A 26,187-nucleotide genomic window follows, 5' to 3' on the forward strand; every position below is an offset into this window, starting at 1 on the left:
TTGCTCCTCTCTTCTCATTGTGATGTTGGTGTTCCTTAGTTTTTAATCTTGCTGGAGAGTATTTGGCTGCCAGTTGTGCTGTTCACTGCATTCATACTGGCTATTTCATTGAGAGCCCGTTTGGCAACTATCATTTCATTTGGCAAATCCACAGAAATGATTTGGTACCGGAAGGACTTAAAGTTAGGCATAGGATGAAATTTCCTCTGTAGAATTATCAATTGAATTCCGGAACTGCTTCCATGGCAGCCAAACAAGTTTTTGTTGGTATTTTGATTCAAGCCCAAGATGATGCAAGCCGAACAAGCTCTTTATAGTTTTTAACCTTGTTAGTATTTGGCTGCCAGTTGTGATGTTCACTGCATACTATACTGGCTACTCCTCTGAATGTAGAACTAGATACAACCATATTAGCAACAGATTATCTTCAGTTTATAAAATATCTGCTTCCATGCTTCAAATAAGCATGAATTGTGAAGGGTAAGCTCATTCATATCGTAAACCACCACTAGTAGACAAGTTATGGGCACCATAATATTTTTAGTTGGTTTGTGCCTTCTAATCATCTATAGAACAAACTGACAGCAGCAGAACTCACAAGCGTGGATCAAGCTGCAGCACAGTCCAAAACTGTTGTTGTAACTAACTGTTTCTTCCAACACGAGCGTGGATCCGCATGAATACCCTAATAGCAATCGACCATGTTTGCAAGTGAATTAGTTGCAGTAACAGTTGAAGAAAACAACATAATTCATTTTCAAATGGCAATCCACCGCTTATGTATTCGAATTAGTTGCAACAACAGTTGGAAGAAATAGTTACAGAATTTCGTTTCAAACTGCCGCTGGCATCACAACCCTTACCACCGCAATGCAGGATTTTAGTTTGCAGCACCATGATACAAATCATTTGGTAAGCTGATAAAATCAAAATGCAACCATCTTCTAAATTGCTCAAGATATCCTTTGTGAAAAGAAGGGCACTTCAAGAAACATAATCATTTACAATTCCAGGAGCAGCTTAACAACCTACAACAATCCGTGGCCACACAAGGCCCCACCCATGAGTCCATGCATGACCAGTTGAACCAACGACCAATGTGATTGCTGCGCCGATGTCCTAGGGTTGCTGTGTGACAGAAATCACATTATCCATCGAGATCAGCCTTGAAATTTGCACAAGCTCACACAGCTAAATGGTTGTCGATATCGAAACTGCGGAGGTCTGAAGCTCCGGCTCCGATCCTGCATATGTGAGTAGCCCAAGTTAAGATTTGATTACTAAACTGCTACAGGCCCACAATTAAAATGTTGCACAGGATGTCACCGAAACATGATTATGCAAAGAGCAAGCAGGAAGCAGCAGAGGTTTTCGAGTTCAGTGAACTTGTAGTTAAAGGGTACAGGGTTATCGATCATGACAATGACCACAGGGTCAAAAGAAGTGATGGGTACCTCTTGTTTATAGTGCAGTAATGGAATTTGATGTTTCCGGACTTGACATCTTCAATATACTGCAACAGTCCATATACATGTCAGAAGCTTTATGATGTCAAAGGGCTACAAACTAGAGCTTGCTCGAGAATATGATGATTGAACAGGGAGGAGGGTTTACCATTCTCAGGGTGACGATGATTGAAGAAAATGCTAGAGAATCGAATGGTATATCATCCAGAGCAAAAAGTGCACATTCTAGCGACTCGACTCCAGGTGAGAAATTTGGGGTCTTCATTCTTGCTCGGAAAATAATGTAACTCTACTGCATGGCATCACAATACACAGGAAGAAACAACTTAGTAGTGTATGGAGGTAAGCATGAACTCTTTGACTAGGCTACTTTTCACTCACTTGGCCAATCAGCGGAATATCCAGCTGAGCAAAAGGCGAGACTATCTCCACATCTGCACAAGCTTCTTCCAGTGTTTCCCTGGAGGCTCCCTCTGCCGCAGACTCTCCGACCTCCAAATAACCAGCAGGAAGAGTCCTGTTGATGCAACCTTGATTAGAATGATTAACCAGCACCAAATCACATGCTCTTTGCTAGTTGTTTGCAAGAACATGGCAGAAAGGAATTGGAAACATGGTACTAGTGAACATTGCATCAGAAAAAAAGAGCACTGTTGGGCTTAAGAACAAGGTAACAACCACACTACAAACATCAAAATCATAACAATGAATTCTATAGTTTTACACTATCAATAATACTATAAGCAAACAGTCCTGCACACGCTTCACTGTGGTCTGTGGATGCAAAATTGGTGATGCAAAATTGGTTTCGACACTAGATACATAGACCAAAAAAAAGATTAACAGTAAACATAGTACATCCACACAGCTCTCAAGCATGGTAAAGACAGCACCAGAAGCCCTGATTACGGCCAAAACTCAAAAGCAGCTTACCAAAGGCCATAAGCTGGTTCAATCTTTCTTCTGCAAAGAAGGACCTTGTTCTCATGCTCCACAAGGCACCCAACAACCTACAAACACGACACGGATTAATGCCAAAAACGAACAGCAAAAGCTAACACACCTACACCAGTTGTTCACTACATGCATTATTCCAGTTGAACGACGACATGGCAAAGACATGGAAAAAAAATCAGGCCTATACAACGGAAATTGGAAGCAGCTGGCATTTGAATCAAGCAAACTATTACGGTATCTAGGTTCAAAATCCAAGATGCATATCCGCAAATATCTGAACTCTGAAGATTCACAGCCACTGGTATGTTGGTCTTCGGTCCGTACCATTTTGGGGTTCTCGTAGTGGACTCTCCCGCAGGAAGAGCACACGGCCCTCATCTTCTCGTCCCCGTCCGGCACGGCCAGTTTCGTCGGGCTCCCGCAGGCTGGGCAGAAGGGGATCCTCGACTTGGGCACCTGCGTAGGGAACCGGGTTGGGGTCAACGCCCGGGCACCGCACCTTATCTCCTGCCTGCGTACCGATACGGGGGAACTGGGGAGGAGGAGGAAGACGCGGGACTCACAGCGGGGGGCGACGGGGCGGCGGGGGAGCTGGCGCTGGCGCTGGAATTGGAGGTCGACATCCGGAGCGGGCGGAGCCGGGCGGCGGCGGCGGTGCGGGGCAGGGGAGCGGCGGCGGCGCGGCGGAGGAGGAGGCGGGCGGCGTGGGGGAGGAGCAGGTGGTGGGATCTGAGGAGGAGCATGGCGCGCGGTTTAGTAGGGCGAGGTTGGTGGCGTGGCGTGGCGAGCGGAGGAGGGAGGACGGCGACCTGGAGGTGGAGGCGGGCGGAACGGGAGGGTGGGCGCGCGGTGAGGTCGGCCGCGGAACACGTCGGCTTGGTCGGCGGTGTCGATGTGGCTGCTGGCTATTGGGCGCCGCGGCGGGCCGGGTCGCGTCGCCACCGGTGAGGTGAGGTGGTCGATGCGAACAGTGTGGTGGATAAACTACTCACCATGGCGTGGCACGTTTTATCTGTACTTTTCTTTCTTTCAAAACACAGTACAATCACACGTAGGTGTGCATACCTCTACCCTCATACCTTTACAAGCACCTCCAAGAGACCCAAAATAACTAATCCAGCATCTCGCTATCAACGAGAACGTCGTCTTCTACGGAAGAATATCCTACCTTTATGAGACATCAAAGTGTCAAATCTAGAATTTAAACTCTGGTGAGCTGGGGGTGACACTATCCTTCTAACCATCCAACCATAGATTAATTCTCTTTTATCTCTGTGCATTATTTTATAATTTTTATACTACTATAAAGCAACCCGTTGGAACATCGAGTGAAATACATCCGTTCTCGGAGCAACCCGTAGAAGCATCGAGTAAGATATACACTTTCTCGATTTATAAGTAAGCGATTCAATTTACTTTGGATATAAATATACATTGAGTCACTTCCTTTTAGACGGAAAAGTAGAAAACTTCAAAGAAACCCTACCTACCTCCACGAGGGTTTGATCATGGGCTCTTGTTCGACACACGGTTCATTGTGTGCCAAGAAACTGTTAAAAAGCCGGTCTCCTTGCGCCCTACTTTTGTCCAGTCCCACCTCAACTCTCTCTCTCTCTCTCTCTCTCTCTTTCGAAGCAGATACACCATATGTCGATGACTGCTCCATTTGGTAGGTCAATATGTAAATGCCCTTTCTAGAGATCATGTGTTTATCTCGTCATTCATTCGAAGCATTCTGCTGTTCTTCTACATGAAACGATTGCATGCTTTTGTTTGCACTTTGTAATAGGCTTTGCAGCATATGCTCATGTGTGGCAGATTCATTCGAGTCATATGATCCTGGTCAAGATATGCTCTGTTTATACTCCCATGTGCTTCATTGCAAACATTCTAACGTCCTTCCGTGTGAAATGGCTATAAGTTTATGTTTCACAACTTTCTTATGACCTGTATGGTTTGGTGCCTCGGATGTGGTGGATTTTAGCGGACTCGGAGTCCCTGACTGTGTGTTAAACTAAATATTTCCCTGTGAGCCCGTATATTTAAAGGAGGATCATGAAAGGTGTGGAGCTGCTGCGGAAACGAGAGCCTTTTTTGAAGGTGTACATCCATAGACATACACTACTTGTATTCATATGAGCAAGGGAGACGAGATTTTGGAGAATAGGCAATATACTACTTGTATTCATCTGAGCAAGCGAAACGAGTGGTTTGGAGAATAGGTATACACTACTCCCAGGAGGAAGGGTTGTAAGAAACATCTTTCAATCTTTCGGGAGGAGTGCGAAGAACTATCCTTACTACTCCTAGTTAAAATTACGAACCAGTAGAACTGTATATTGCAGTGTGGTGGTATTTCTTTTGGGCCTGTTCTCGATGCTGCCCTAGCTCTTTGTTTTGTGTTCCGGATCTTCTGTTCATTGTACGGTGTTGTTTTTCCGTATTAATATAGTGGGGTGAAAACCTGTTTTGAGGAAGCTGAGTAATTTGCAACAACATTGTTGATTAATATGCTTTGAACCTACAGTCTTGGATCACATAAATTAGCAATAGGGAGTGTTGCCGCCATAGCGACAATATGCCAATGGGCATTTTCTTTGATGCTGCAGTATGCATACACGTGGTGTGTAGGGTTTTTTTTTTTTTTTGAGGGGAACGTGGTGTGTAGGTGGCACACCATTTCGGATAAAGCCTTTTATTCAACGAAAAGAGATAATATGCAAAATGTTAGCTTGGACGTCTGGGCTTATGGGCCTATGCCGTAGCAGGCCCATATGTTGACCAACAGAGTTACCCGTGCACAAGCTCCACCGTTTTGGGCTGCATGTGAGGGACTGGCCCCTTTTGGCCCGACGCGCATCACACTTGGCTCGTCTCGCCACTCGACAGCAGGGGAAAACCTATACACCGACCAGGTCGGTGGCTATGGGCCACCGCACACCCCCTGGTCGGGTATGGGCCAGGCCCAGTTCACTGTCTCTTTTTCGGTTTTCTGTTTCTTTTTTTGTTTTTTTTATTTTTTTTCCTTTTTCCTTTTTCTTTTCTGTTTTCTTTGTTATTTTGTTTTTCTTTCTTCTTTTTGTTCAAACTAAAAAAAAATCAAATTTCAAAAATGTTCAAAGTCAAAAAGTTTGCAAATTCGAAAATGTTCAAATTTGAAAATTGTTCAAATTCGAAATTTGTGTAAATTCGAAAATCGTTCAATTTTCGAAATTTGTTCAAATTTAAAAATCGTTCAATTTTCAAAATTTGTTTAAATTCGAAAAGCGTTCAATTTCAAAATTTGTTCAAATTCGAAAAATCGTTCAATTTCAAAAATTGTTCAAATTCAAAAATCGTTCAATTTCAAAAAAAATCAAATTCGAAAAATCTTTCAGTTTTTGAAATTTGTTCAAATTCAAAAATCGTTTAATTCGAATTTTGTTCAATTTTGAAACTGTTCAGATTTAAAACAGAGAAAAAATGAGAAAGGAAAAAAGAAAAACAAACTTGGGCCGGCCCGTCCGCACCGAATCCAGAGCAAACCAGTCTCAGCAAATCTTGGGCCGGCCCAACAAAGATCTGGGGAGGGTGGTCGGTGGCTGCTATACACCGACCAGGTCGGTGTAAAGCAGCTCCCCGACAGCAGCTCCCCATCCCCAAATCGGAGCCAACGCCGCTGGAATCCTCCGCCGCCTGCCTCCCTCCTTTCGAGCGGTCCAGACTTTTTCTCCATCACTGAGGCTTATCGCTATCAGAGTATCAATTTTGAGGGTGGTGTGGTAACTAAGCGACAGAGATCGCGGGCGAGCCGGTGACCGAGGATAGAGGGTATAGGATACTATAGTGCCAAAAATATTATAACGTCATTTTTTCATTACCCTATTATTTGCGCATGAATTGCACACTACAATATAACTGCAGATTGAAACAAAGTTTCGACTACTCTGTTCGGTCGATCCCACCAGCCATCGTGCACTCGTCGTACTCAGGGGCTCGCCTAACGCGGACCCGACATCGCGGACTCGATATGATTTGGGTGCTTACCTGTCGCAGAACCGCCACATTGATTGTGTTTTCTTCATCGGCCACACCGGCCAGGCGCCGCGCGGCTACATCAACTATTTCTGGTCGTGCGACTACTTCAACTACGCCGCCACATCAACTATTTCTACTGCGCAATTACTTCGACTGCGTCCACCATGCGACTTGCCTCCACATTGGTTTCGCCGCAACCGAGCTAAGTGTTCCTCTTCCAAGAATCAATTATTATTTAGTGTCGCTATACCCGACACTCGGGGATGCGCCATTACATCGTTACTACAAATACACTTGATTACTTTGTGGATTTATCTTCTTCGGCCCTGGATATATCTTCTCGGGCTCAGTGGATTATTTTCTCCCGGATGAGTGGCTTCATCGTCTATGGTTATCAATGGATTTATCTTCTATGGTTATATAGTAATACTCGATGCACTTTCGGATCAGTGGATTCATTGTCTGTAATCTTCAATGGATATCATTTTATATAATATTGACCCGATGCATTTTCGGGAGAGCTGAAATTACTCGGGGACTCCTGAAATATCTTCGACTATTGCGTTTACTCCCATCGGGAGCACTGGAATTCAAGACAACATAAAGAATCCTTATACTATCAATGATTTCATCAAAACCTCGGGCAACATGCGAGAGCTACAATCGATGACAATCAAAGGACCATCAAAAATACGACAAAGTACAAATCGTTTTCATCAAAGCCTCATGGAACATGCGAGCGCTGCAGATGATGAAAACGATACAAACCAAGAAAGGCCCACACCGGTACATCAAACATAGAGTACCAAGAGCTGTGGAGTCGATCGTGCATATGGTTCCCTTGTTGACTCGGGGGCTGCTGCCGACGTAATTCTAAAATAAATACGGCTCAGTAAGATGCAATGCGTCCGCCGAGCTCGCAACATGACTTGATCACTTAAAGTTGTAGCCGGTGCCATGCAAACAAAACCACATCTCAGTAAGATGCAATGTGTCCGTCGGGCCTGCAGTGCACCCTATGTTTGGGTTTTGCCGCCGACGATTTATAAAAATACACGGCTCAATAAGATGCAATGAGTCCGTCGAGCCTGCAGTACACCCTTATGTTTGGGTGTTGCCGTCGATGATTAACAAAAATACACGACTCTTTGAGTCTATCAGGCCTACAGCGCACCCTACGTTCGGGTGTTGTCGCGGACCAATCATCGACTCCTTCATAAAATCATCAAAATCATCGACTCCTCCGGGCTATCATCAAAATCATCAACTCCTCCGTGACATCATTAAAATCATCGACTCTTCTGGGCCATCATCAAAATTATCGATTTCTCCGTGACATCATCAAAATCATCATTTTCTCCGTGATATTATCAAAATCATCGACATTATCAAAACCATCCAAATGTTCTCAGAACTCGAAAAAGTCTACGCTACCTGACTCAGCATTTTACACTCTATACATGACTACCTCATAGTCATCTACAGCCTCGGGGGCTACTTCCATCGGGAGCGCTGGCCGCACACCCGATAAAAAGATGGAAGCATCGTTGATAAAAAAATCGGACCCGAAGGTTCTAACAATCCAGCTCTTTGGCTTCTCTCGTAGCTTGCACCGTTTTGAAGAACCGATAGATATAAAAGTATCGGATGATGGAATAATTTGAAGACGTCGACATCAACATCAAGCTCTTCGAGTAGTACAAACTTGTACGCACGGTTGCAAGCACCCGTTCATAGACTCGGGGGCTACTCCAATTGGAGCGCTAGCCACGCACCCAATAAAGAATAACTTCGACTCTACATCAAGCATAAGATTCAACAGAAAATCAAGACAGTCAGACGATGACAACTTTAGTCCCTACCCGAAGCTTCACTTCGGCCGAACACTTGGGGGCTACCGTTGTGGGCGTTACCCTTCGGGTACCCGACATTGCCCTACCCATTGCAGATTATGAAGATGGACTAGCACAAGGACTCGGCAAGCTGGATCCACACGTAATATCGACTTGGACTACAAGTGTCGTTGCCTAATCGACGGTACCTCGGAGGAGGGATCCTCACGAGGGGGAGAAGAAGTAGGGGCCATAGGGCGGAGTGCACACGGGACGGTGGTACGCGAGTTACCCAGCTTCGGAACACCTGCACGATGACAGGGCCTACTGCTGCTTGTCTGGAATTATCTGGGCGCTTTCGCGTTGTTACAATGAGTTGTGGTTGTGTCTCTAGGGCTCCCGGGATCCGGCTTATAAAGGCGCACGGATCTAGGGTTTACATGGAGAGTCCTAGCCGGATTACAGACAGCCTAGCTACGGTACAATATCTTGCCGTGCACGTCACGGATCCGCCTTCCATACACGTCGTACTGGATCCGGGTTCCTCATGGGCCTCCCTGGATCCGGGTCACTCCTAGGTCGGTACGGATCCGGCCTGCTGATCCTGGGCTGGACTTCTTCCTTCATGATCAACAGCAACTGGGCCGCCCGATGGGCCGCATGCCTCATCACCGTCTATGGGCCACCCGGGCTTGCCGGATCTAGCCACTGTCGATGGTACACCCATGAAGTATACCCACAACAGTAGCCCCCAGAGTTCTCCGAGTTTCACCTGCAGCTTCCGCCATGCTTGTTCCTTAGGTTTCCGGCATCGTCGGCAACGCGGAGAAACTTGAAGAGCTCAAACTTTGCATTTTATTCTTTTTCCAACTTATAGCCGGAAAATGCTCTCATCCTGCGGGACTTCATCCATCGACGTTCCAAAGAACATTTCCGGGTTACTCCCTGCTCGCGAACAAGAGCCAACTTATCTTCATGCACTTACCCGGAATCTTAAAAGACTCAAACGGTTCCGCCAATTCTGGCGCCATTTTCGCGCGATCCGCGCGGTAACTTATCTCTAGCCATTTTTACCGCTAGGGTTTGGGACACGTGTCACGCATCCAACGGCGCGACGCTTGCGTTCCGACCACAGGATGCGGAACACGAATCTCATCCCCTCTGCCTATAAATATCAGCCGTCGACCCCTTCTCACCTCATTCACCCCCTTCTTACCTCTCTTCCGAGCGCCGCCCGAGAGCCATTCCTCCGCCGCGCCGGAAACCACCGGAAAGTCGCCGGAGCATCGCCGGAGCGAGCCCTCCGCCGCAGTGTTCTTCGTGTTCTTAACTCCGGCGATCCACCGCGCGGAAAAACTCGCCGCCGGCAACTCCGACCACCGCACGCGCCATTACGGTAAAGCCTCGAGCTCAAACTTCGCGCCGTAGTTGGTAGGGATAGACTTGGGGAAGACGAAGTGAGATCCGACTAAGGAAAGTTTCCGCCAACCTTTTTCTTCAGATGTCTTCGACGACTCCGCCTCCGAGCTCGGAACCGATCATGGCGACGCCAATTTCCTCCGCCCCTCCACCCTAGGTCCCCATCAGGCTGGACCCTTCAAAGGATTCCGGCAAGGAGACTGAGGGGACCTCCGCGCACCCGGAGAAAACCTGCAGGGCGGGCCCGGAGCAGCAAACGAAGAAGCTGCCAAGAAGTCAAAAGCTCGAAAGCGCGAATCCGAACCAAAGCGGAAGTGGTGGCCCTGCACCACCACCGAGATGGAATTGAAGAATCTCGAGTCGGAGGGCTTCCTGCAACCCGGAAGCTGGAGGACAGTTCCAGATGAACCAGCTCCGGCTCCAAGGGACGACGAGATGGTGGTGACGAAGGCACTGGTGGAGCGCGGATTTTCATTTCCGCCTTCAGATTTCTTCCGGGAGATTCTGAAGACGTATGGACTCCAACCCCACAATATATCTCCGAACAGCGTGCTCGCCATCAGCAACCACGTCGCTCTCTGCGAAGGTCACCTCCGGGTAACTCCAGAGCTTCCCCTCTTCCAATACTATTTCTCTGTCAAAAAGGAGAAGATCCGCCAAACTTCCGAGTTGGCGACTTGCGGATCTATCACCTTCATCATCCGCCCGGGTCGCGTCTATCCCCCCACCGACCGCCATGAATCCGCGAGATACTGGTCCTGGGTTTCTTCTATCTAAAGGACGTCTCCGACCCCGCGAGCGATAAGAAGCTACCGCCTTTCAAGAACTGCCCCGCCACCGAGCTTCCGTCTTGGACGCATCGCCCCCACTTCTCCGACTCGCCACAGCTGACCCGCGGCTGTCAGCGGATCTGCAAGCTCACGGAGGAGGGGCTTACAGTGGAAGGATTTAACCCTTTCCTGGTTCACGAAGCGGATCCAGCCGCCTGCAGACAGGGACCGCCCGATGTTTGAATACACAGGGCGCGACGATCCGATGCGCGCCACCAAAGATAATCTCTCCGCCGACGCCATCGACAAGAGGATCCGGGTCCTCATCAAAATCCCACGTGAACTCCACGTTCACGTATGCAACAAAGACATCCACACGGAGGGAACCGGAACTGCGGTACGTCGTCTTGACTTTGGTTTATCGTTTTTCTTCAAACTTTTGCTAAGTGTAATTTTGAACTAGCTCGAGGCGCTTGAGGAAAATGAGCTCGGAACTCTCCTCCGAGTCCCATCCACCGGCCACGCGGATCCGGAGGCCACGTCAGAGGCGGAAGCTCCTGAAGCTCCACGTCCCGCGAAGAGGAAGAAACCAGCCCCTTCCAGCCCTTACGAAACGCCCCGCGAAACGCTCAGCATCGCGGCTACCCGGAAAGCTGAGGCGGAAAAGAAGCGCCTCGCGCTGATTAATACCAGCAACAAAGGGCAGCTCGCCATCCAGCACTTTTTCAAGCCTTCCGGTAAGCGTCTTCTTCCGAGACCCAAGTTCTGGTTTAACACTTGCTCTTATACTTGTATACTTTTCCTGAAGTTCCGGAAGCCAACCTCCCAAGGCCCCAAGGGTCATCAAGAAGAAAGTCAAACCATCTCCGGCTTCCTTCCCTATCACTCCTGAGGTGGAAGTTCCGCCTAAGGCTTCATCTGCCAGCAAGCCAAATCCGAAGGACATCATTGACCTCGATGACCTTCCGGAAGACCCTGCCCACCATGGCGACTCCGCCCGCAGGACCTCCTCACCCGTGCCTCCACCAGATCAACCAAGTTCCGCTTTCGCGGGACCTACTGATGAGGAGCAAGAGCAAAAGGCCAAGCTCCTCCAAGTTACCAATGCGATCCGCGTCAACCTCGAGCCAACTCCATCCCTCCAAAAACTTACACTCGCAGAGCGTCACGCGGAAGTTTCCGCCATGCTGAACAAGGTATGGGGGAAGCCGGAGGAAGAGGTGGGTTATCTCGCGGAACTGGAGGACAGCCTGAAGGAATTTTTCGTTAAGCACAAGGAAGTGCGGCAGGTAATACTAGCCCCCAAGCATTGGGTGATATAGTTCCGTGTAACATGTATTAGCCGATGCTTCTCAAAATGTACTGTTAGGCGGAAATTTGAAATCTTCGCCAAGTCTTCGAAATCTTTGCCAGCCCCCCAGATTTTAATATCCGACTCTCTCTGCTTCTCACCCACGCGGAAACTGCACGAAGATTTGCGCATTCACGTGCTGGAGCAAATCAAGGAGATCGAGGGACTGCGCGAACACGCGGAAAATAGCCGAAAGGCTATCCAGCTGCTTGAGACCCGACTTCAAGGTACGAGATCCGGATCTTCACTTTTTGTTTTGCGCTGACAGTTGTTCAGGGTGCATAACATGTTCAATTCTGCTTTCAGAAGAAACTGCCAAGCATTCCTCGCTTGATGAACTTTCCGCCAAGGTCAAGGTGCTTGAGGCGGAGAACGAGTCCCTCCAAAACTTCATGAAAGAATCTTCAAGCAAAGAGACTGAGGCGAGGAAGGAGCTCTCCGAGAAGCACGCCCGTGAGAAGGCGGAACTGATCGACAAGCTGGAGAGAAGCCAAGGCCGCGCGCTCTCCCCGATTGCCAAGAACAAAGCCACAGAAGCGGAGGCGGAAGCCATTGACAAGCTTATCTTCCGTAAGCATTTTTCCGCGTCGTTGCTCCGACCACCTTGCATGTTTTCTCTGACGGAACTGAACCTCTTTCTTTCACAGCAAGCCTTGGCTTTGAGTGGACAAAGGACTCAAACCTGACGAGGACGGAGGCGTATGATGAAGTGCGGATCTCAATTGATGCGCTGTTTGGAGCTTGTCGCGGGATTGCCACGGCTCTGCGGCTAAAGAAGGCCAAAACCACAGTCATCGACACGATGACCAAACTTATGCGACAGGTGCCGGAGTTCATGAAGGATCGCGAAGTCTTCAGCGCGCGGAGCCGCCTCCTTAGTCCTGGCCACCTGCAAGGCTTTCTTCCCCTCACTCAACCTGGCGCAAGTTGCACGCGGAGCCCCCGAGAGTTCCGACATGAGTGCCCTCCTCGCGGAAACTGAAGGCTATGAAGAGCTGTTCGTCAGGCGAGTGGATCACTCGTTCTGGTACAACAAGCACAATCTGCCCGAAGGTTTTTCCGATGCAGAGGAGGAAGCAGGCGAGCCAGAGTTTTATGGGGAAGGATCCGGATCCAGCAGCGAGCACTCCGGAGAAAACTCTGGAGAAGACTCTGAAGCCGGATCTGGTGGCAGCGACGACGGCTCCAGCTACCAGCAATCTGAAGAGGAGGACTCCGAGTAGAGTTCCTGTTTGAAACATTGAAACAAGTTGCATCATTTTGGCCCCGGAGTGGGTTTGTAATAAGACTAAATTCTTAAGTAGCTAGGAACGAAACGATAATGCATGGGGCGGAAACACTTATCCTGCTATCCGTTAAATATTATGTGCATGTTTCGTTTTATGTCGGAAAGCAAGTGCTGACTTCGTTATTTTCCGGCTTGCTCGCTTGACCTTCCACGAGCCGGAAAACCTTAGCCGGAAACGCTCGTCAGCGGCGACGAAGCCCAATGGCAGTCCGTCCATAACCGCGGAAACAAGCCCCCAGGCATAGGTGCCGGAAATCGCTACTAGGAATCCACGAGTTTGCAGCAGATAACAACTTAATCAGAAAACTTAAGCTTACGTCCTAAAGGACGATTTTGAAAATCACAACTTTCATACACGCCTAGGCGGAAATATCCAGCTCTGCGGTTTTAGTCGGAAAAAACATACACGATCTAAAATGAACAAGTAAAGGAGGTAAAAGACTCAAAGAGTGAACCAGAAGCTTTATTTCATTGATCATGTATAACTATTACAGAGTTTATAACTCGGAAAATATATGCTAAGTGTAGAAAGGACGTAGCTGTGCGATGTTCCAGGGGCGATCTGTTTCATCGTAGATGTCATCCGGATCCTCACGCTTGCGTTTCCGGTGCCAGTTAGCAGGTCTATCCCTTAGCTCACGGAAATCAACAAGGTAGTACGACCCGTTATGAAGCACTTTGCTAACGACGAAGGGTCCTTCCCATGGAGATTGCAGCTTATGGTCTTTCACCTGTCGAAGGCGGAGGACCAGGTCTCCTGCCATGAAGGAGCGTTTCCGAACTCGACGATTGTGATAACGTCGGAGCTTTTGCTGGTAGATGGCGGATCTCTCGGGTACGCTAAGTTCCGAGCTTCCTCGATCAGGTCCACAGAGATAGCTGTCCGGCCTCGTCACTGTTTCTTCATTGTAGGCGGAAACTCGCGGTGAATCGTGGATGATGTCGGAGGAAGCACGGCTTCGGATCCGTATACCAGAAAAAGGGGTAAACCCGTTGATCTCGTTAGGGGTAGTTCGTAAACTCCACAGAACAGCCTCCAACTCATCAGCCCAAGCTCCAGCTGCTCGTCGCAGCGGTCCTTCAAGGCGTGGTTTAATTCCTGATAATATTAGGCCGTTAGCCCTTTCAACCTGACCATTGGACTGTGGATGAGCCACAAATGCGAGGTCCAGTCGTATCCCCATTGTTTCACAATAATCCCTCAATTCTCCTTGAGCGAAGTTCGTGCCATTATCTGTGATTATGCTGTGTGGGATGCCGAATCTCATCACGAGGCTGCAGACGAATTTTAGTGCCGTAGCACCGTCGGCTTTTCTCACTGGCTTAGCCTCGATCCATTTGCTGAACTTGTCAACAGCGACCAGGAGGTACTCAAAACCGCCAGAGATGATCTTTTTAACTTACCAACCATATCCAGCCCCTGCACCGCAAATGGCTAGGTGATAGGTATGGTCTTCAGCTCTTGGCCGGAGCGTTTGCTGGAGTAGCGTAGTACTCACAACCTCGGCAGGTCTTGACTATTTGCTCAGCGTCTGCGTTAGCTGTAAGCCAATAGAAACCTAACCGAAAAGCTTTTGCAACGAGTGATCCGGGAGCGGCGTGATGCCCGCAGTCCCCGCGTGGATCTCTCCGAGGATTTCAATGCCATCTTGATTGGAGACGCATTTAAGAAATACCCCCTGCCGCACTTCGTTTGTAGAGCTGTCCATCAACTATTGTGTAGGTTCTTGCTCGTCGACGATCCGTCGTGCGAGGACCTCGTCCTCTGGCAACTTCGATCGATGAGGTAGTCCAGAAAGGCTGGGTCCAAGCCGGAATGATAGCCATCACTTCCCTAGCCGGAGACACCGCCACCTCTCGGGTTTTCCGGTTAGCGCCCTTAATCGAGGGTATCCGGAGATGCTCCAGGAAAATGCCAGGCGGAATTGGTTTCCTGCCGGATCCGAGCTTGGATAGCATGTCCGCGCCGTGTTATCGTCTCTCCGACGTACTTGACTTCGTATCCGAGGAAGCTCTTGGCAATCTCATCAACTTCGTCTCGTAGGCCGCCATGACGGAATTTCGGCGTTCCGGGTTCCGGCTACTTGTTGTGCCACCAGGTCGGAATCTCCACAAAGCATATGATGTGCTTGATCCCAATTTCCTTAGCGATGCGCAAACCGTGCGGTAGAGCCTCATATTCCGCCATGTTGTTGGTAGCTTCGAAGTGGATCTGCAGAACATCTTGCGGTTCTTCTCCGGTAGGGGATTTCAGGGTGACTCCGGCTCCCGAGCCTTGATGCTGCTTGGATCCATCGAAGTGCATGACCCATGTTTCTGGTTCCGGCTCCGGACTTGCATCCGGAGCTTCGTCCAATCTGCAACGAAATCTGCCGTAACCTGAGATTTTACCGCAGTCCTTGGCTTGTAAGCGATGTCGAAGGCGGATAATTCGATACCCCATTTAGCCGTACGTCCTGTTGCGTCGGCGTTGTTGAGAATTGTTGACAGCGGAGCCTTGCTCACGATCACATCGGATGCTCTTGGAAATAATGCCTCAGCTTCCGCTGCCTAGGAACACGCCATAAGCTAGCTTCGAAAGTGAGGATATCTCTGTTTTGATTCCGTCATCCTCGCTAATGTAGTAGACAGGTCTCGGACGTCATATTCATGACCTTCTTCCTTTCGCTCCACCACGATGACGAGGCTGATGACCTTGTTGGTAGCTGCCAGGTAAAGGAGCATTGGCTCGACTCTGCTGAGCTGCCAAGATAGGAGGGAGGTAAGTATTTCCTTCAACCCTCGAAGAGCTGCATCGGCCGCATCATCCCGGACAAACTTGTCTGCTTTCTTCAGCTTGTACGAGAGGTAGTGCCTTCTCGCCAAGACGGCTAACAAACCTACTGATTGCCGCGACACAACCAGTTAGTCGTTGCACATCTTTGAGACAAGTTGGCCTTTTGATGCACAGGATTGCCTTGATCTTTTCCGGGTTAACCTCAATGCCTCTGTGAGAGACTATGAAGCCAAGGAGTTTTCCTACCGGCACGCCAAAGACGCACTTCAGCGGATTCAACATCATCTTGTACCTGCGGAGGTTGTCGAAGGTTTCGTGAGATCGCTGATCAAGTCGGATCCTTTCCGGGTCATGACCGCGATGTCGTCGACGTAAGCGTGCACGTTCGGCCAATTTGGTCCTTCAGCACCGCTGCATCGTACGTTGGTAAGTAGCACCTGCATTTTCAAACCAAAAGGCATAGTAACATAGCAGTAAGTACCAAAGGGGGTAATGAATGAAGTCGCCTTTTGGTCGGATTCCTTCATCCGGATCTGATGATACCCGGAATACGCATCAAGAAAACACAGAAGTTCCGCCCCCGCCGTCGAATCAATGACTTGGTCAATGCGCGGCAAGGGGAACGGATCCTTCGGGCAATGTTTGTTCAAGCCAGAGTAATCGATGCACATTCTTAGTATTGCGGTGTTCTTTTGGGGTACCAGGACGGGATGCGCGACCCAATCGGTATGGATAACTTCTATTACAAAACCTGCTTCTAGTAACTTTGCTAGTTCCATTCCTATGGCGCGGCGCTTCTTATCTCCAAAGCGTCGCATAGCTTGCTTCACCGGTTTGGCCCCGGATTTATGTTGAGGTAGTGCTCGGCGAGTTCCCTAGGTACTCCGGACATGTCGAAGGTTGCCATGCGCAGAAATCCTTGTTGGCGCGGATGAACTCGACGAGTGCTCTTTCCTATTTGTTGTCCATGTTGGCTCCGACTGAAACCTGCTTGGAAGAGTCACCTGGGATGAGGTCATGCTTCTTGGTTTCTATCGCGGGCTTGAAGGAGGTTTTCTGCTCGGAGATTTGCTTCTTGGTGGTCTGCATTTCAGTCGGATCCACCGCGGCTCTGTAGCCTTTCAGCTCTTCTCCGGATATCACAGATTCTGCGAAGGCGGCTTCGCCTAACTCGCACTCATGAGCTTTTTTGTAATCTCCGGATACGGTAATCATACCTTTAGGACCCGGAATCTTGAGCTTGTTGTAGATGTAGCACGCTCTTGCGTGGAACTTGTGGTAGGTGGGCCTGCCGAAGATGACGTGGTAGGAGCTCTTGAAGGGCACAACTTCAAACGTGATCTTTTCTTCGCGGAAATTATGAACATCGCCAAAAGCCACGGGAAGTGTGATGCTGCCGAGGGAGTTCGCCTTCTTACCCGGAACCACGCCATGAAACTCATTGTTGCTGGGTTTGAGCGGTTCCTTAGTGAGGTTCCTGCGCTCTAGAGTCTCCATGTACATGATGTTCAGGCTAGCTCCACCATCCATGAGGCACTTGGAGAAGTCATACCCATCGATGCGGGGACTTACAACCAAGGCGTAGCATTCCTTCGGCACAATTGCGGGATGATCCTTCCGATCAAATGTGCACGGGATTTCCGACCACCTGACGTACTGCGGCACAGCCGGAACTATGGCGTTCAGGATCCGGTAGCTGACTTGGAGGCGCGTACGTTGGGGTTCCGAGGAAAGTGTGGTAAGCCCCCACGCTCTTTTGTCGAATGGGTTGGATTTTCCTGCGGATCCCGCCTTGGGATCCGGCGAGTTATCATCCTCATCCATCGCCTCGGAACTATCGTCCTCCTTGTCCTTGTTCTTGCCCTTGCCACCTTTTCCGCGAGGGCGGTGCTTCCGGCGCGCTTGTATCCGGCCTCCGGGTCGTTCTTTAGATCATTGACCCACTTGCGCTGCGGTTGGTATGAGTGGACTTCCCGTAACCGGATCCGAGATGGGCCGGGCAGGGCATGTCTCTGTACTCCTCATAGGTTTGCGGTGCGCGGGATCCGGCAGCGGTGACCTCGGAGGTATGCTGCCGACCCTGCCGGCTCCGCCTCCGCGTCCGCGTCCTCTTCCGCCTCCTGGACCTCCGCGCTGAAACGCCATGGCGACCATCTCGGATCCGCCACTCTTCTCGGTCATCGTGGTTCTTGCGCTTATGGCTGCTGCTGCCGCCGTTGTCACGGTTCTTCTTTTGTTGGTGCAGTGGGGATTGCCGTGGCTGCGAGATCACCGCTGCGTCGTCATCGGCGGCAGTGATCGCTAGCGATGGTGATCATGTCATCCAACGTCGGTTGATTTGCATTGACCATGCAGGTTAGCTTGTGTCGCAGCAATCCTCCTCGCTGCAAGCCCCCAATGAAGGCGTGCATTGCTGTGCGGTTGTCAACGTTCTCGCACTCGTTTCTGCATGCCAACCATCGGGTGAGGAAATTCCTTGATGTTTCGCCCTTCTTCTGGATGCAAGCCTGTAGGTCGCTTGTTGTGGCAGGTCTCTTGTAGGTGCCCCTGAAGTGTTTCTCAAAAGCGTTCTTCAGGTCGAACCAGCAAAAGATGGAGTTCTACTCGAGGTCGCCGAGCCGGATCCGGGCTGGACCTACAAGGTACAAGCTGGAGCATGCGGCAGGCGATGTTAGGGGTTCCTCCGGCGAAGGTTACAGCATTGTAGTAATCCTCAATCCAGGTATCCGGCCTTTCGGTGCCATCATAATGCTTCAGATTTCCGGGTAGCTTGAGGTTCATCCTTGGCTTTGGTTCCTCTCGAATCATCCTGCCAAAGCACTTCGGACCAATGTAGTCGGTTCAGACTCGTTAAGGCGGTCCCCGCGCGTCGCGCGAGCCGTGGCGAGGAGACTTGGAGCGAGAGCGAGATCTCCGGCCATTGCCTCCGCCTCCACCTCCGCCGCCACCGCTAGGTGGTGGTGAGGAGACCTGCGAGGTGGGCGGTCCGACTTCTTGCTTCCGCCATCCGAATCTCCTCTCGCCTTCCTGGTGCTGATTCCGGCTCTGTGGCTGCCTTCGCCTTGGCGCTGGCTGCCCTGGTCGTTCCGGCGAGGCTCCGGTCACGGCTCCGACGAGGCTCCGGGTCCCGGCTCCGACGAGGTTCTGGATCGCGGTTCCGGCGAGGCTCTGGACCGCGGTCTTCATTCCGACTCCTCCTGGGCTCGGGCTCGTGAACATTGTTCTGACTCCGGCGAGGTTCCGGCGAGCGCTCCCTGTTTCTGTTTCTTGGCAGCACGTTGTCGCGGATAACAAGCGCACCATGCCCTATGGGCCTGGTGTTTCCGGCTGGACTACGGCGGCGAGGGGGTCGCGGGTAACCGTTGGGTGGAGGTGAGGGGTTGCGGTATTTGTCTCTTCCGGAGTACATCGCGTCCTTTCCCTTCCTTGGATCCGACGGAGGCGTCTGTGACGGAACGGGGATCGGATTTGGGTGCTCCCTGGCCCTTCTTCTGCGCTCCGAGGATCCGGTGTGCGATTCATCGTCCTTCTGCGCGGTAGATACACAGTTATCCGGATTGGATTCCAACCTGCGCGAAGTATCTGCCTTGTTCTGCTGCTGCATTGCTGAAGCGACAAGTGTGCGGAGATAGTTGATGTCAACTTCTTCGTCCTTCTTCTTCAGCAATTCCGCAGCTTTCTGCATGTTGTCCTTTGGAGTTTCCAGCGGCTGGTGATCTGCGGGCGTGTTGAAGGGTATTCTGCGAGGCGGAATTGCTTCTCTAACAATTCGATCGGCCTCCGCCTGCGCGTAGGTCATCTTTACCTCCCACTCAGCCCTCATGCTCTTGACCTGCTCGAGTGTGGCAGCAATCTCGCGATCCTGTCTCTCGAAGTTTTCCGTCCAGGCTGCATGATCTGGTGCTTTCATTGAGATCCTCACGAGGGGGAGAAGAAGTAGGGGCCATAGGGCGGAGTGCACACGGGACGGTGGTACGCGAGTTACCCAGCTTCGGAACACCTGCACGATGACAGGGCCTACTGCTGCTTGTCTGGAATTATCTGGGCGCTTTCGCGTTGTTACAATGAGTTGTGGTTGTGTCTCTAGGGCTCCCGGGATCCGGCTTATAAAGGCGCACGGATCTAGGGTTTACATGGAGAGTCCTAGCCGGATTACAGACAGCCTAGCTACGGTACAATATCTTGCCGTGCACGTCACGGATCCGCCTTCCATACACGTCGTACTGGATCCGGGTTCCTCATGGGCCTCCCTGGATCCGGGTCACTCCTAGGTCGGTACGGATCCGGCCTGCTGATCCTGGGCTGGACTTCTTCCTTCATGATCAACAGCAACTGGGCCGCCCGATGGGCCGCATGCCTCATCACCGTCTATGGGCCACCCGGGCTTGCCGGATCTAGCCACTGTCGATGGTACACCCATGAAGTATACCCACAACAACAAGAAAGAAGACTCCAATACGTATTCTAATAGGACTCTTGTAAACCCTAGCCTGATTGCATATATAAAGCCAGGCATGGGGACCCCTTAGATGATATTCAAAAACATAAAACATACACACGGTACGGCTAGACATCGCAACCCGCATATTAGAACTAGACTAGATACAATTCCACCTACGGCGGCCCCCTGTACACATATTATTATATACTGAATTGCTAGCAGGACGTAGAGATCCTCTACCACGGGGACGTGAACCTCGGTACGTCGTGTGTCACCTCACTCCCGAAGTCTTCATCATCGCCTTTCTCTAAACCCAAGCCCCTCATGGTGGGTATTACCGAGGAGCAGCCTCATCATTTATACTGTGTAAAATTTGTGGAGGGACATCATCTCCGACCCTTACATCCATCCACGCTCACATGGTCCATAAGCCACGGCTTCCCCCGACCCACACCTTTGTCTTCTTTCTGGATTGCGCCTATGGCATCTGCAAAGATCGACGGAACAGCAGGGCCTAAGAGGAGATCCATGGTGTTTTGGATTTATCGGAGATTTCCCAGTGACGGGAGACCACAACCATACGGGCGAGGTACCTAGACCATATTTATTCATATGCAATATTTGCAATTCAAAAATCTGGTCCAACATATGCAAGATAAGTTTGGAATAAATATTCACTCATTTATACTAATTTGTTTTACTTGTATGTAGCTTATTCTTTCAATTTAAATGTACATTCCATAATATCTCTTTTTCTTAGCATAATTAACAGTAAACCAATGATACAAAATACTTATATGGAATGTTAAATGTTGCTTGTCAAATGCATTTGCACTACATCCGAATGATCTCAGATCAAAACCTTTGTCTGTATTTTATTTTCATTTCTAACATTGTTAATATGTTTCTGTTAAATTTAATCTCCCTTAAAGATAAGAAAATGAATGAAATTCTCCAAAATAAAGGAATGAAAATCATATTCCTTCTTGGCTTAATAGTTTTCTTTAGCTAACACCTACATTTGTTTTCCATATATATTATTATAAGTGTTATCGTGCACTTTCATATGTTCGTGTCAGTTTGTGTTCTTCAATATCTTGGTAGATAACACTAGACTACTAGAGCGTATGTGTCAACCAAAATCTTGACATAGACTGATATAATATATATTTATCTATTTTAGATGTCATGAATATATAGATGTGTAGATTTTCCTCCTACTTTTCTCATTAATAATTTGTTGGTTCTTTCACTAACAGGCAAAAATGTTTCCATGTTCTTGAGGTCCAAATATCTGATTGGCAACGGATATGTGCTCATAGTATTGAATTGCATCTTTCGGCGGTGTCTCGCCTTGGCTCCAAATCCCCGAGTAGGTGTGGCCATTGCAGGCTATAGAAGTATCGACCCTAGTGGTGCTCGAAGGCCTCATGCAACAAGAACGTCCCGATGTTTACTCTACCACTCTACATCACTGGGGTCTCGCCGCACTGCTAGCACGACACATCGGGAGAGGAGGGAGTAAGGGAGGTGCGTGTCCCGCTTAGCACCAGGATTGGTCGTTGTGGCGTGACCACGTGAGGAGACAAGCTCGTCCTATGCTTGTTCCGAATGCTCCACCGTGATTTCGTCCACTAGCAAAGCTACACTGGGGCAAGTTGGGCCATGGAATATGATTTTTATGCCTATAGATTCTTAAAGCCCAACCCAATATCAGATTAGTCAGCTTAGTATCTTTGTTCTGGCGACCTGGAGGCGGAACGGGAGGGTGCGCAGTGAGGTCGGCCACGGAACACGTCGTCTTGGTCGGCGGGGCGCTCCGTGTCGATGTGACTAGGCTGGGTGGTTGTTGTCTATTGGGTGCCGCGGCGGGGCGGGTTGCGTCGCCACCGGTGAGGTGAGGTGGTCGATGGGGCCGCTACGGTGGATAAACAACTCACGATGGCGTGGCACGTTTTATATTTGTGCCTATTTTTTCTTTTTCTATTCGTTTCCAATCCATCTGGACCTTTTAGATGGGTTTGGTCTACAGTTGGACCTTTTCTATTTCGATTGGTTTCCAATCCAGCTGACCGGCCATGATTTGAGTCAGCATCTGAAATCTGTTCCATTTTTCGATATGTGAAACATCGCCAATTTGCTCAAGCCCGACGCCGTCAATTCCCTGCCTGCCCTCTCGCGGTTCGTGGCTATCGCCTAGGCCGCCGGGTTCCTGCCCTCGCTCTCGCCGATCGCGACCGACCAACCGCGAGAAGATCTGCTGATTGCTGCCCTCCTGCGGACTATGGTGTTGCCTGCTAGTCCGTCGGCCAGTGGCCATCGCAGTTAGCAGTCCCAGTCCTGTCGTCGTCAATCATCCAATCTGCGTATTAGATTAAGATAGAAGGTAAGAATGCCCACTGCAGTTCTCTTGGAATTCTACAGGTTAAGAATTTTGATTAGCAGTTGTTGTACTTATTTGTAGGAGCGGGTTAACTGGTTTGGCAACTCTATACATCAACAAGAAGTTAATGGATGAGTTTGATATTGATTCCATCGTCACGGACTTTGCTTCTAGGAATTGGCGGTAAACATTGTTTTATATGAATAGTGAAGTTGTGTATATTTAAAAGTATTTATTTTTCATCATCTCACAGATGCGAAAAAAGTAGTAAGAGAGACCCAAAATTTTAGTTTCGCCCGGGCCTCCGAAATCTCAGGACCGGCCACCATGCCACTGCACCCGCTGCCGCCTTCTGCTCTCCGCTTCGCGGATACACTGCGTGTTGTTGCCTATTCGACGGTACCTCAGAGGAGAGATCCTCACGAGGGGGAGAAGAAGTAGGGGCCATAGGGCGGAGTGCACACGGGACGGTGGTAGGCGATTTACCCAGCTTCGGAACACATGCACGATGACAGGGCCTACTGCTGCTTGTTTGGAATTATCTGGGCGCTTTTGCGTTGTTACAATGAGTTGTGGTTGTGATCGTGCATCTAGGGCTCCCAGGATCTGGCTTATAAAGGCGCACGGATCTAGGGTTTACATGGAGAGTCCTAGCCGGATTACAAGTTGCCTAACTACGGTACAATATCTTGCCGTGTACGTCAAGGATCCGCCTTCCATCAGGATCGTGCTGGATCCGGATACTTCATGGGCCTTCACGGATCCGGCCTCCTTCGTAGGTCAGTTGGGATCCGGCTTCCTGTTCCTGGGCTGGACTTCATCCTTCAAGATCTACAACAACTGGGCCGCCCGATGGGCCACATGCCACATCATCGTCTGTGGGCCACCCGGGCTTGCCGGATCTAGGCCTTGCCGTTGATATACCCATAAAGTATACCCACAACACTAGCCCCCGAAGTTCTCCGAGATTCATCATTCCTCCGACTTCATTCAGCTCGGATCCGAAGAGAATCTTGAAGAGCTTCAAAACTTTACTTGTTTCCGGTATCATCTTTTCGGAAATCCTCTTTTCTTCTGAATCGGCAATGTAACGAAGATTCCACTTTTCCCGCGCACAACTTCCTCTGTTCCTGCGCTAAATTTTCGGAGATGCGAATCTTTAGCCGGAAATTTCGGGAGCGCACAATCAAGTTACCTCCACGTTGTTTCACCGCTTTTAACCTAAGACACGTGTCACGCATCCAACGGTGTGACCGTTCAGTTTCCGCCGTCGGATCCGAAACACGAATCTCCGCGTGAGGTCTATAAATACCCCCACGCGCGGTAACTTTTCCATTCTTTCACCTCCTTACCCACTTCATCTCCTTCCTCGCGCCGCGCCGCCAGTCCGATCTCAACTCCAGCGAGCCTCTTCGCGGAAAGCTTCGCGCGCCGCCCCTCCGAGCATTCCCTCGCGCCAAGATCATCGCGGTTGATCGGGAAACCTTGCCCGCCGTCGATTCGTGGTCAAAAAGTGAGGTTTACTCCAAGTCCGGTGACCTCTACTTCACCGGAACTTCATCGGACCATCGCGCCATTAACGGTACGTGCGCCGGCCCTGTAGAAGAAGACTTAGCGTAGTTCCGGTTTACTCAAATTAGCTTTGCATGGGTGCAGCCGGAAGCATGTCACATGGTTCGCCACTTTGTACTGGTAGTTCTCCGAATAGCCCAGAACCCAACACATTAGAACCTGTTTGTCCGGATCCCATTGCATACTTGCCACCATTTGTTTCCGACATCCGATTAGCTCAACCATTCTCCGCCTCTTCCAGCACTGCACTAAGCCGGATTCCTACTCCCCAAGAACTTCAAGAAGAACTTGAAGGTCAAGCCAGAATGGCAGCCAAAGTTCAGGAAGCGGAGAACAAGAAAGCTTCCAAGGCCCGGATCCGTGAAGGCGTGAGGGGTCAGTGGTGGCCCTGTGCAACTACCGACGCGGAGCTTAGGGAGCTCCAGAACGAGAGCATGATCTCCGCCAATTGGAGTTTCATGCGCGACTCCGACGTCCCCAAGCCTGATGCGGACGAGAGAGTCATGACCAAAGCTTGGGTTGAGCGCGGTCTGTCGCTCCCCTGTTCGGAATTCTTCCTTTCTATCCTCGACACATATGGACTTCAGCCCCACAACATCTGCCCAAACTCATATCTCCCTCTCTCCAACTTCGCAACTCTCTGCGAAGGGCATCTTGGGATCCGACCAGATGTCTGATTATGGCAGTTCTTCTTCCGGGTGAAGAAGGAAACAAAGGACAAGGCCATGTTGAACTGCGGGAGCATGACCTTCATGCTCCGACCCGGCCGCATGTATCCGCCTCATGACTCCCACGAATCCGTCAGGTACTGGAACGCCGGATGGTTCTATGAGAAGAACATCTCAGTTTCGAAGTTCCACGAAGGACTTCCTACTTTCAGCAACAAGCCTCCAGAAGAACTGGCTAGCTAGAGCTTCATCCCCACGCTTGCCCAAACTCCGATACTGGAGAAGGCTGCTCGGAGGATTTCCTGGTTGGTCCACGACGGACTGACCGGAGCCCAGTTGACCCTTAGCTGGTTTTCCCGGAGAATCCAGCCTCTACGCTACAACGCACGTCTGATGTGTGCGTATACTGGGGCGGATGATCCTCTCCGAGTAACGCGCCATGATCTCCCTGCTGATTCTCTCAAAAGGAGATTCAAGACACTGGTGAAGATAGGCCGGGCCCAACCGGTCCCGAAACTGATTAAGGACATCAACACGCATGACCAATGTCCTCCGGTAAGCACTTGTTCCTTCGCTATTCTTCAACTTCTCATATTTTTGAAGTGTTATAACTTATTCTCTAATCCTCCTCTCAGATCGATACTTTGGCGGAGGAAGATTTGCGCAATATACTTCGAGTCCCCGTCAGCGGCGATGTGGCGGAGGAGGATCCGGAGGATGCCGAGGAAGAAGAGGAGCGAGCACCCCGAAAGGCTGCCCCTCGACCTTCAAAGCGTCCCCGCGCCAGAGCTTCCGGCTCCGATGCCGGAGCTAGCGGCGAGGCCTCCGCCAAGAAGCCCAAGGTCACCAAGCCGCCTCCGCTCGACTCCAAGAAGGCGGAGCGTGAGCGTCTCAAACTACTGGCGACAACAGGAAAGCGCTCACATCCCAACATTCCGGGCGCGACGTAAGTTTCTGATACGCGTTCAACACGCGTCCGTTGGGAACCCCAAGAGGAAGGTGTGATGCGTACAGCGGCAAGTTTCCCTCAGTATGAAACCAAGGTTATCGAACCAGTAGGAGCCAAGAAGCACGTTGAAGGTTGATGGCGGCGGGATGTATTGCGGCGCAACACCAGAGATTCCGGCGCCAACGTGGAACCTGCACAACACAACCAAAGTACTTTGCCCCAACGAAACAGTGAGGTTGTCAATCTCACCGGCTTGCTGTAACAAAGGATTAACCGTATTGTGTGGAAGATGATTGTT

At 50.1% G+C, this 26,187-nt stretch overlaps 1 protein-coding gene across 2 annotated transcripts; it reads right to left on the minus strand.

Annotated features, from left to right (window-relative positions):
- Positions 1-732: 732 nt before the first annotated feature.
- Positions 733-22,118, minus strand: LOC127325920 (nudix hydrolase 23, chloroplastic). 2 transcript variants are annotated; one of them, XM_071820499.1, is made up of 8 exons: positions 22,067-22,118; positions 2,987-3,232; positions 2,748-2,879; positions 2,400-2,476; positions 1,848-1,983; positions 1,615-1,755; positions 1,455-1,513; positions 733-1,244 (listed from the first exon to the last, which is right to left on the minus strand). In XM_071820499.1, exons 2-8 carry the CDS (start codon positions 3,164-3,166, stop codon positions 1,184-1,186), a joined length of 786 nt encoding a protein of 261 aa, XP_071676600.1. In that variant the 5' UTR covers positions 3,167-3,232; positions 22,067-22,118; the 3' UTR covers positions 733-1,183. The 2 variants fall into 2 exon arrangements, with proteins under 2 accessions (XP_071676600.1, XP_051208711.1); XM_051352751.2 differs by lacking the exon at positions 22,067-22,118 and having other exon boundaries at positions 2,987-3,343.
- Between the last annotated feature and the right edge of the window lie 4,069 nt (positions 22,119-26,187).

Source organism: Lolium perenne, chromosome 5 (assembly GCF_019359855.2).
Source record: "Lolium perenne isolate Kyuss_39 chromosome 5, Kyuss_2.0, whole genome shotgun sequence".
Taxonomy (NCBI): domain Eukaryota; kingdom Viridiplantae; phylum Streptophyta; class Magnoliopsida; order Poales; family Poaceae; genus Lolium; species Lolium perenne.

What these genes read in the sequence shown, in the direction of transcription:
- LOC127325920 (XM_071820499.1), bottom strand. Translation starts at nt 3,166, where the DNA reads ATGCTCCTCCTCAGATCCCACCACCTGCTCCTCCCCCACGCCGCCCGC. An exon ending in GAACCAGCTTATGGCCTTTG is followed by an intron (nt 1,984 to 2,399) that starts GTAAGCTGCTTT and finishes TTGCATCAACAG; the next exon opens with GACTCTTCCTGCTGGTTATT. An exon ending in TACTGCACTATAAACAAGAG is followed by an intron (nt 1,245 to 1,454) that starts GTACCCATCACT and finishes TCACATATGCAG; the next exon opens with GATCGGAGCCGGAGCTTCAG.